The sequence below is a fragment of the Corvus brachyrhynchos genome, unplaced genomic scaffold, assembly GCF_000691975.1.
Source record: "Corvus brachyrhynchos isolate BGI_N302 unplaced genomic scaffold, ASM69197v1 scaffold427, whole genome shotgun sequence".
NCBI lineage: Eukaryota > Metazoa > Chordata > Aves > Passeriformes > Corvidae > Corvus > Corvus brachyrhynchos.
The window spans coordinates 64,438-75,380 of record NW_008239046.1 but is presented as its reverse complement, the minus strand read 5'-3'; the positions used below and the strand labels follow the sequence as shown (position 1 = coordinate 75,380).

At 50.6% G+C, this 10,943-nt stretch overlaps 2 protein-coding genes across 2 annotated transcripts in view; both read left to right on the top strand.

Moving 5' to 3' along the window:
- FAM83C (family with sequence similarity 83 member C) overlaps positions 1 to 3,606 on the top strand; it is a 23,715-nt gene extending 20,109 nt beyond the window's left edge. Inside the window, exons 5-6 of the mRNA XM_017739041.1 lie at positions 2,180 to 2,747; positions 2,806 to 3,606. Coding sequence (XP_017594530.1) covers positions 2,180 to 2,747; positions 2,806 to 3,168 — 931 coding nt within the window. The 3' untranslated portion in view covers positions 3,169 to 3,606. The remainder of the gene's footprint in view (positions 1 to 2,179; positions 2,748 to 2,805) is intronic.
- Positions 3,607 to 4,628: 1,022 nt separating this feature from the next.
- Positions 4,629 to 10,943, top strand: EIF6 (eukaryotic translation initiation factor 6). The gene is made up of 6 exons (XM_008637474.2): positions 4,629 to 5,003; positions 5,087 to 5,172; positions 5,937 to 6,112; positions 7,342 to 7,518; positions 8,083 to 8,264; positions 9,369 to 10,943. Exons 1-6 carry the CDS (start codon positions 4,897 to 4,899, stop codon positions 9,376 to 9,378), a joined length of 738 nt encoding a protein of 245 aa, XP_008635696.1. The 5' UTR covers positions 4,629 to 4,896; the 3' UTR covers positions 9,379 to 10,943.

The window sequence follows — 10,943 nt, the reverse complement described above, 5'->3', positions numbered from 1 at the left end:
GGCAGAGGCACCAGGGACAGGGACAGTCATAAGGCTGGGGAAGTGCTCTCCCCTCACAGGGGGAAGGGCAGTTCACATGGGTGAGAGGAGATGGCTGGGTGCACTGGGACTGGGAACAATGTTGTGACAATGTGGCCAGAGCCACCAGCACTCTTGGGAGCCAGGAAGTGCCCTGGGACAGATGCCTTTGACAGTGTCGATCCATGAAATCTCTCCTGTCTGGACTCCTGCATTTCTTCAAAGAACTCTCAGGGCTTTTTGAGAGATAACATTCCTTTGCCAAAGCTGTCTTTCCTATTATCTCATGTTTCCTATGTGGCCATAAATTGTATTCTTTAGAAGAGTCTCTAGTAATTTCTGTATCTACACAACTTATATCTATCTAATTTGTGAGACTTAATGGTCTGGAACATTAAAAACATTATATCACATTAGCACCCTCCCATTCTCCTGATAGCCAGAGCCCTTTCAAGTGGGAGATAGCACAGCCTGGTTAGGAGCTGAGCTATTGCATCCTGGCATTCCCTTGGTGCTCTTGGGTTGATGTTCACCACTCCTGCCCAGTGGCTGATATCTGCTCTGTTGATGTTTTCCAAACTCTTCTACAGAGATCTCAACAGGAGACTGATCCTCCCTTATGTTCTGTACAAAGGGGGGCTCAGGGCAGCCCAAGCTCCTGTACAATAAAGGGATGCAGAGGAATTATCTGAACACTCCTGTTACACACGGACCATGTGCCTCAAAAAGAGCTGAATATTTCTTCTTTCACCTTTTGCAATGTGTGACCCAACCTTTTTCAAAGATGGTCTCTCTGGGCTATGGAGCTTCTTCTCTGTCATTTAGCCATCCCAGCTAGTTTCTGGTTTGGTTTTTTTCCCCTAATATCTCTGTGAAGGGATGCATTTGCTTTGAGCCTCCAGAATGGTATTTCTGAGTACTCTTCATGCCACCCACAAAGATCTTTTCATTCTTTTACTACTTTTTCATTCTTACCTAATGTACCTGGTTTGATATGAAGCAGCAGAGTATTTTTTTCATTTTATGCTTCTCTTTGGGGTGTGATTGCTGAGTGTAAACATAACCAACACCAGTCCGACCTATAACAACTGCCGAGTGCTCAGGGACAAGCCTCAAGAGCTGGATTTCCTACTACAAGTTCCCAAATAGCTGTCTTGTGAGCTAAACATTGACAAGGTCCCAAAACACAGTGCCAGTATCTTGTCCTGAAATGACATTTACTTGAGAATGTAATCTCCCATGGCAATTGCTATCCTGGAGCTCCTGTCATTTTATCCTGCTCTTCAGAATCAGTGTCTTGCTTTAGCAGCCGATAACACAGCACTCAGCTGGTACTGCCACCTCTGAAAATTCTGGTTTATTTGACACATTTAGTCTGCTGGTCTGGTTTGACTACAGGAAGAATAAAAAATCAGCTGATGACTGGGATGACCAGAAGCCTGGGGATCCCACTCTGGAAGGAACTTCCCTGTTTAATCAGGAAAAGGAAGATTAGGAGAATGTGGTTACAGTCTGTAGCTATATTGGGGAAGAGCTAAATAGGGTACAGTTTGGGCACAAACAAGAGGTAGGGTTAAACACGTAAGGAAAATTTGCAGAGTGGCAATTAATGGAAGTTTTTCCTCAGCTAGGGCAAAACCACTTTGGTTTTAAGGTAGAATATGACAAGCTCCCAGAAAAGATCCCAAAACACTTAACTGTGAGGGCAGGGACTGTTGAGCCAAGAATGAACTTCTGTTGCATTTGGGAATCCCGCAGCAATGCTTATAGCAAACATCACCAGCCTTCCTGGTTCTGAGGTATTCCTGTGGTCTCTGGAGACCTTCATTCCTCAAAGCAGTGCCCAGGAGCTCCGTTCCTCACTTCCTGCCTGCCCAAGCAGCTCCTACAAGCCCATCATGTGTTGCAGATGTCAGGACATGAGACTCCTGCCAAGACGAGGGGGCCCCAAGCTGAAATTAAACAACCACTTTAGGGCTGCTCTTTTGTAATTATGTGATGAGCATGTTCATCTCCATGAGCAGTCTCACACCTGCCTACTTAGAGAAAGTTTTAACACGACAAATTGGGTAGCAATCCATCACTGGGATGTTAAAATCCATGCTAGGCATTTTGGCACTCTGTGAACTAAAGTTACATGTGTTTGTTTCTTTTCCTGCAGTTTCACCTGGCTTTGCAGCCAAGTCCACACTGGCCTGGTGACCCACTTCCGTGGGCAAATTGTTGCAGAGTTTGACAAGGAATTCCGGTACTTGTATGCAGAGTCCAGAGCAGTGACCAGCTTCTGTGTGCCAGATCCCGGGACATGTCTCTCTTCCTGGAATACCTCAAAAGTTGACAACTGTCTTTTAAAACCCACTCAGGGGAATGATACTGAGACCCTAAGCCCCTCCAGCAGCCTTTCCAATGTGAGCATCAGGAGCATAAAAGTGTCTCCCTTTATGAAAAACTCCAGCTGCAGTGCACACCACGAAAAGCAAGATTCCAGCTCCGATTCTGGCAATAAAAAGGGGAAGGAAGACACATTCCTGAAGCCCACTTGCCCTAAACAGCAAGAAGAACCACCAGACTCAGCAAACAGTCCTCCAAATAAACCCACCCCAGCCTCGTATCCCAAATCAAACCTCATAACAGCAAGGACATTCCTGCAGCCAGAGCCTTCCTCCAATAAACCTGGTTATCAGGGGGACACTAAGGCCGACAGCAGCCACTGCTCCCCACCGAGAGCATCGCTTGACGGGGTGTCCCAAAAGCACCCCCCCCAGCCACTGCCCCCCACCGAGAGCAGGGCAGCTGCTGCAGTCCCTGTCGGAGGGTACCGGGAGCAATGGGACAAGCCTGAAGCAGAGAGGGCCTGTGGCCACCTCCGGGGAGCTGCCAGCTGAAAATGAGAATGTGTTTTATGGGGTGGAAAAGAGACAGAGCCCTGGACACGGCCATTTTGACCTGTTCTCCCCATACAACCACCTCAAACGGGATAAAAAGTCCGTAGTGCCTTGCTACGACAAGTTCCCGGAGGACGTGCTGCTGGAAAAGAACAGCGCGTATGGGGCGGAGAAGAGAATGACTCTGGGGCACAGCAAGCTGGACCTGATCACCAAGTACAACAAGCTAAAATCCAAACACATACACAGTCGGTTCGAACTGTGACCTAGGCCTCGAGCTGGCCTCTGGTCTGATTTTCCAGGGGGTGCTTTTCCCCACCCAATCATCACACCTGGGGCTTGGAATCAAAACACGGGTGGCAAATTAGTCTTGTTCCTGTTAAAAGGTGTCTAATCTATGTAGATGACTGATTCAGACGAGCTTAGCACTACAGCTCAAATTTTCAATTACATGATTGTGGCAGGAGGGAGAAAAGCACATAAACATAATCCACAATCTTTTTACCCATTTGGGAAAGAACCATTTCCCCTCAAACTTACAGCAAAGCCATTGCTACAGCTAGAAACTGGCCACTGAGGTCTTCAGGGCGAGTCCTGGTTCTCTCCATGCTGAGCAATTCCTCTCCTCTTATCCATATGGTGAAAATGAAATGGCCAAAGGCAGGGGGATGTGAAAAATAAAGGAGTTGTTCTGCTGGAAAAAGCCGTGTTGGGTCCTGGTGGGAGGGTGAGCACTGAGCATGGCCAGGGCCCTGCCATACTGAGCTGTGCCAGGCCAGGAGGGGCAGGGACGTGTCTGGGCACATGTTTGGCATCTGCACACGGCTGACATTGGCACATCAGTGGTGTCAGCACACGGATGGGGGCTGCTCCTTGGGCACACCTGAACACTGGTGGCAGCTGACACAGGTGGCCCTGGTGTAGAAGGAGTGAGGCGCTCAGGTGGCACCTGGGTCATGGGTGGCCTGTCAGCACACAGGTGACACGTCTGCTGTCCTACACCACGAGTGACAGCACGGAGGGGATGCCCAGGCACGGCTCGTGCTGGGACAGGGACAGGGACAGCACCTGGGGGCACCAGGGCATGGGCTGGGGCTGCTCACAGATGGGGGTGGCCCACAGTGGCCAGGGACAGGGACAGCACTGGAGCACCCGGCACAGGCACAGAGACAACCACAGCACACCTGGCACCGGCACAGAGCAGGGACGGCCATGGCACACCTGGTACAGGCACAGAGCGGGGACAACCACAGCACACCTGGTACAGGCAGGGACAGCACTGGAGCACCCGGCACAGGCACAGAGACAACCACAGCACACCTGGTACCTGCACAGAGCAGGGACAGCCATGGCACACCCGGTACAGGCACAGAGCAGGGACGGCCATGGCACACCTGGCACCGGCACAGGGGCAGCGATGCCGCACGTGAACCCGTGGCGGCCCCTGCAGGCTGTGCGGACACACGGGCCGGCTCAGCCCCAAGCGGGATCTGGGCATGCGGGGGCGGGTTGTGTCCCCCAGGGCCGTGGCGAGGCCCGGGCTGGTCCCTGCTGGGCCGGGGTCGGTGCCGCTCCCTCAGCGTGTCCCGGGGAGGTCCCGCCCCCGCCCCCGCCGTGGCGGCGCGCCCTGGGCGCTCTCACCTCCCGGCCGCTTGGGGGCGCTGTCCCCTACAAGCACGGCCGGTGCCGCTCTGCCCCGCTGCGCCCCCGCCGGAAGCGGAAGCGGCGGCGCCTCGTGGTTCCGGCTGAGGCGGTGGCGCTCGGAGCCATCGCGGCCCGTTCCTGTTTCGGGCTCCATTTCCATTTCTGCCTCCTTCCCGGCCCCGACCCCGCCTAGTTCCCGTTCTCGCCCCGTTCTTGGTCCTGTTCCGGCTTCCTTACCGGACCTAGCTCTGTTCCCATTCTTAGTCCCGTTCCCCGCTCCCTTCTCGTTCCCATTCCCGGCCCCGTTCCCGGCCCCATTCCCGGCCCCGCACGCATTCCCCTTCCTGCCATGGCGGTCCGCGCCAGCTTTGAGAACAACAACGAGCTGGGCTGTTTCGCCAAGCTCACCAACGCCTATTGCCTCGTGGCCATCGGCGGCTCCGAGAACTTCTACAGGTGAGGGGGCCCTGCCCTGCCCGGCCCTGCCCGGCCCTGCCCGCGGCCCCGTGGGGCCCTGACGCGGCGCTTTGTCTTTGCAGCGTGTTCGAGGGGGAGCTCTTCGGGACCATCCCGGTGGTTCACGCCTCCATCGCCGGCTGCCGCATCATCGGCAGGATGTGTGTGGGTACGTGAGGCGGGAGGAGCCCCGGCGGGGACGGGGAAAGGTCGCGGGGTCGGTCGGAGCCGCACCGGGGGCTGAGCCGTGCCGGGGAGCCCGTGGGGCAGCGCCCCTCGCCCTCGGGGGTTGTTTTAATGCCTCGAGTGTGTGAGGAGGAGGAAGGATGATTTCAAAGATCATTTCCAACCTGGCGAATTCTGTGAAGGACGGAGGGGAACAGAGACTCGCCCGGGAGCCGGGCTGGGGGGAGTGTTGGCTTTTGGGGCCAGGGAAGCTCCGCTGTTCCTCAGTGCCGGCCCGGGCAGGGGAGGCATTACCGAATGTGAAAGTCAGGGAAAAGCCTTTCACGTGTCTCTGCCTGGTGAGACCCTGTTAGGTCAGACCAGCTTCTTGCTTATTTGTTCCTTTAACCCTTCAGTCGTGCTGCCACAGTCACACAAACAGTAGCACCTGGGCCTTTTGTAGGGCAAATGGCATCTGCAGGGAGAGTTCCTTCTAAAGTGTCTCACTGAGAGCCTCGGGCTTCCTTTAGTCCTGTTGGAAGAGAGAAGGGAGTGAAGACAGTGCCGTTCACCCACACTCCGTGCTTCAGCCTGGATTTTCTTTTCCCGTGGTGCAGGTTATTTTTAAATCTCCTGGGCTGAATTCTGGGCTCGGAAGGAACACACAGAGCAAGAGCAGCTCAAGCCACGTGTGAACAGCAGGGAAGTGCTAGGGCACCCTGTAGAAACATTCTTTTCATTCTATTCTATTTTCTTTTGTCGTTTTAGGGAACAGACACGGGCTGCTGGTCCCGAGCAGCACGACAGACCAAGAGCTTCAGCACATCCGCAACAGCCTCCCGGATTCCGTGCGGATCCAGCGCGTGGAGGAGCGGCTGTCAGCTCTGGGCAATGTCACCACATGCAATGACTATGTGGCCCTGGTTCACCCAGATCTGGACAGGGTACGGGGCTCTGGGACACTCCCACATTCAAAGTGGGGCTGGGGAGGCTGCCCAGGCTGCAGCTGGAATTGTTCCCTCCGGCTCAGCTGTGGTCAGTGTGCTCTGGAGAATGGAGGAGTGGGGGGTCATGTGTATCATGGGACAGGACACGGGGAATGGCTCCCCTCTGACAGAGGGCAGGGCTAGATGGGATATTGGGAAGGAATTCTCCCCTGTGAGGGTGGTGAGGCCCTGGCACAGGGTGCCCAGAGAAGCTCCAAGCCCTATCCCTGGCAGTGCCGAAGGCCAGGTTGGATGTGGCTTGGAGCAGCCTGGTTTAGTAGAAGGTGTCCCTGCCCATGGCAGGGGGGGAATGAGATGAGTTTTAAGGTCCCTCCAACCCAACCCATTCTGTGATTCAGTGATCATTGGGTGCAGTTTGCTTTGTGTGCATAAAATTGAGTGAATTAGAGTGTGCACAGGTCTAGTAAAGAGCGTAAGGAGGAGTGCAGTGAGGACCACAGAAGGAGTTACAAGCTACAGCTGAGTGAGCCAGAGCATGTCATAGCTGAAAGAGACCATGGATGTGCATGATTAGAGGGGTCTGAAAGAAAAAGAAAAGGTTCTTGTATGAGAGTTTAAAATAAGGGCAGAGGAGACAAAGCAGTCCTATTTTATGTCTGAGAACTGATACCTTAACAGCATTGAGAGCGATGTGTTGTGTGGCTGCAGCTCCTGACAGTGTTTGCTTCCAGCTTCTGCTAAAGGTGATGAAGAGATGGGACTTCGTGGCAGGAGTGCAAAGGGAAAAAGGGGATGGGAGAAGGCTTTGCACTATATGTTTTAAAAAAGTGTAAAAAGTAAAGTAAGATGGCCAGAGAGAGAGAAATCAAAATAATTCACAGTGAAACTTAGAGAGGAAGGAAGTTGTTAGAGTTATAAGGATAATACCATTTTGTCCCAGTGGTTTGAGGCCAAAGGGGACTGGTTTTCTGGGAATTAATACAAATTATGTACTGCCAACAGAAAGGGGGGATTTGGGCATTTCTCAGCAAAAGCATGAGGTTGTGTTTATAGTGACACAGGAAACTGGGAACACATGGAGCTTGGCTTTGTGTGCTACCGTGGCTGGGTTGCAATGGGCTGTGCAGTGTGGGAGGCTCCCAGCTGAGGGCTGTGTGCAGGAATAACTTGACTTCCCACTCCACAATACTGTTTAGCTGAAGGCTTTATCCTCCTTCCATTTGCAGGAGACAGAAGAGATCTTGGCAGATGTGCTGAAGGTGGAGGTTTTCAGACAAACAGTAGCAGACCAGGTGCTGGTAGGAAGTTACTGTGTTTTTAGTAATCAAGGAGGAATCGTGCACCCCAAAACTTCAATCGATGACCAGGACGAACTGTCTTCTTTGCTGCAGGTCCCACTCGTGGTAAGGCATTTTTGGAGTGTTAGCTCTTCCCATTCCCTCCCAACTCAGTTGCAGTGTTTCTCCAGCTCAGGGGCTCCCAGATACTGTTTCACTGTGAAGTTATTCTGAGTGGGAGGTGAGGAAAAGACTTGAACCAAGTCTTCCAGACAGTTTCTTGTCTTTCCTGAGTCTGAATAAGCTGCTTAGTGCTTACAGCTGCATTCTGAAATGTTGCTCTGCTGGGATTGTGCAAGTTTTGCAGATACAGAATGTGAGGCTGTCTGTGGTTTGGCTGAAGCCAATGTTTGAAATGGTTAAGTAAGAAACTCCTGTGCCTGCTCAGTTGGATGTGTGAATGCTATTATCCTTCCTGCTTATTGGATTCTCTTTCACTGAAAGCCACACTGATTTCTCACCAGAGTAAAGGCTGTTCATCATTTTATCTGACACCTTCAGAACTTTGCTGGTGGCAGAGCTCATCTTTTCAGCGGTGTGAGCCGAGCCCTCCAGTAAAGCCCTGTGCCAGCAGTGTGTGAGGAGCTGTGCAGTGCCAGCTCCTGCTCACTGCTGCTGTGTCCCTGGCAGGCGGGGACGGTGAACCGCGGCAGCGAGGTGATCGCAGCAGGGATGGTGGTCAACGACTGGTGCGCCTTCTGTGGGCTGGACACCACCAGCACCGAGCTCTCCGTCATCGAGAGCATCTTCAGGCTCAACGAGGCTCAGCCAAGCACCATTGCCACCAACATGAGGGATTCCCTGATTGACAGGTAGGGAGGATCTACCTCCAGGCAGAATCATGGTCAAAACAGGCGAGATTTTATTATAAAAGCAGCTGGTTTCACAGTTGAGCTATATTTTTTAATTATCATTTTTTCACTTCCTCTCCCCTTTTGTTGGTTACTCGCAGCAGTTACTCATTGGGTTATGGAATGTTTCATTGCAATGAGAATCCTTCTTGTGAGAAATAACATCTGTTTCAGCTGTGAGATTTTCTTTTCTAACTGTTCAGTGCTCAGCTATGACATGAATGGTTTTTTTTTAAAAACAAATCTTATTTTAAAAGTTAAAATACCAGTGACTTTGCTTGTCATCTTGGTTTTTGATTGCTGTAGTTATTCAGATGTTATTTCAAATGCTTGCTATAACCATTGCTGGAGGCAGAAAGACTGTGGAACTTGTCAGCTGCTGCTTCCTTAAACTTCTTATATTTAAAACTGCTAACTTGAATTTTTTTTAAGCCTTTTTGTTAAAGGCTTTGTCCAAGATACTTTTTAATGTGAGGCAGGTGTTGTTTTCTGTCTGGAGTGGTAATGATATGGGACCTTCCCCATTCATTAATGTGTGCAAATGTTTTTACATTTAGGCCTAAGCATAGATTAATGTCCTGTGGGAACTGTATTTGGGCTTTGAGTTACAACCCTGAGGACCACTGATGTGCTAAAAGTGTGTTCCTGAACGACCTGAGCATTGTAACTTGGTGGCTGAGTTCTCAGCCACAATCTGGGAATTGTTTATGGCATGAGGAATTCCTTCAGTGGAGAAAGAATTCTCTGCCCTGTTACAGTTTGGGTACAAAGTCTTGATGTCTCTGAGCATATCAGAGCCATAATTAAACCTGCTCTGAGCTGTTGATCATTACCTGGGCCAGGCTGAATGTGCATTTTGCCTTTGCCAGCCTGAGAGGTCTGTTCCTGTGGCTGGCTGTTAGCAGCCACATCATCTTGCTTCCCTCTTTTCAGAGGTCATTTTCTAGGAAGGGAAATATTTTCTGGGCCTTTGTAGTGGGAAGGTGAGAACTGACTGAAGCTGGTATTTTGAAATGCCTTCTGCACTCTGGCACTACTAAGCCTTCTTTCTGTTTTGTCTTTTAGCCTGACATGAGCAGTGTTGGTTCCTACTTCCCAGAAAGCTCCTAAGGAGTGAAGTGTTGAGCTGCACTTTGGATCACAGACATCCAGACCTTCTGATGATGTTTCTGCAGGCCTGGCCCAAGGGAGAGGCTCCAAAACCAAATTTTTGTCATCTTTTGTAAACTGTTACCACAAAAACTGACAAATAACATGCATAAGATACAAATAAGGAATGCTCTCTATCCCTTTGCTCAGTTCTTCAGCTCTGCTTTCTGGTTTTGTGATGCCAACTGAGCCCCTCAAATTACCCCACAATATTTACTCTTGTTGCTCTTGGATGTTGGTCACTAGAGATTATTTTGCCTTAAGTCTTGCACCAGTGTCCTGCTGCACAGCAGTTTGTTTTGGCACGACATACGCTGCCCTCTCTTTCCACACTCCTGTTCAAGTGGTGTTTCTGCTGTAGGTACACATAAGACCCCTCTGTATGTCCAATACCAAAAATACAGTAGTTTACTTGCCACAAAATAATTCAAAAGTCATCACCTGCTTTTTTGCCCCCACTTGCAGCTCTTCCCATGGGATGGTGATTCTGAAGTGATCAGCTTGGATAAAAATGAGTTTTTCAGTGTCAATCCAAGGGCTTTTAACAACAACAGTATGGGAGTCCCTGGGGCAGTGTTTGACCTGGTGTCACCTGTGCTGCTTCTGAGGCACCTGCAAGAGAGCCCAAAAGGCAGACTGTTGCCAGTGTAATTTGTCCTTAAGGAGTTCACCTCCTACAACGGGAAACTCTTCGAAGTCAGCAAATCCCAATGAATTTGGACCACCTCATCTGGAGTTACCTTGGAGACAAAGGTTAAATAACAACAGTTCTAAGCAGTCACATCATCAGTCAGAGGCTACAGATTTGGGAGCTTCCTCATGAAGAGCTTGGCCTGTGCCAGATGGAAAGCAGCTGTAGGTGCTGCTTTTGGGCAGAAGATAGTAATTTCTTTCTACACAGCTGTTGCTCAGTGATATCTCATTTCAGTTGCTTTCCTGCTTGTCCATTAAGGGTGCACTGAAGGCATAGAAGTGCCTCTATTTCCCATCCTGAGGGTAAGAGGAAGCTGTCACTTGTCTCCACACAGCTGCCTTGCTCTCAGCTGGGTTCTCCTGAGGAATGATGACCTGAGGGCCGTACGGGCAGAGCTCTTTTCAGCCCAGGTGCTTTGGGCTTTGTAGAAAATTGAGTAAATTTCCATTTTTGTTTTACTGTCTGGATGTTCAGGGAAGGCTTTGTAAGATTTGGCTGATAAAAGGTTACTCCTTAAACTTTAAAATAAAGATTGCCATGATCTTCTCTGATCAGGTATCAACCCTTTGATATCATGCACCACCTGTCCTGGCACTGACTCCAGGTCTCCTCTCAGCCTGTCTCAGTATTTAGAGTGAGAAGCTGCTTCCCTTTGGCCACCTCACAGGGCTCAGCTTTTAGGTGGAGCAAATGTGATACCTGTTCTGAACATGGGTCTGTGGGAATTCTGAACTAGAGAGATGGACCTGTGTACAAGGAAAACAAACTATAATAAAGAATGGATTTAGAAACATGGA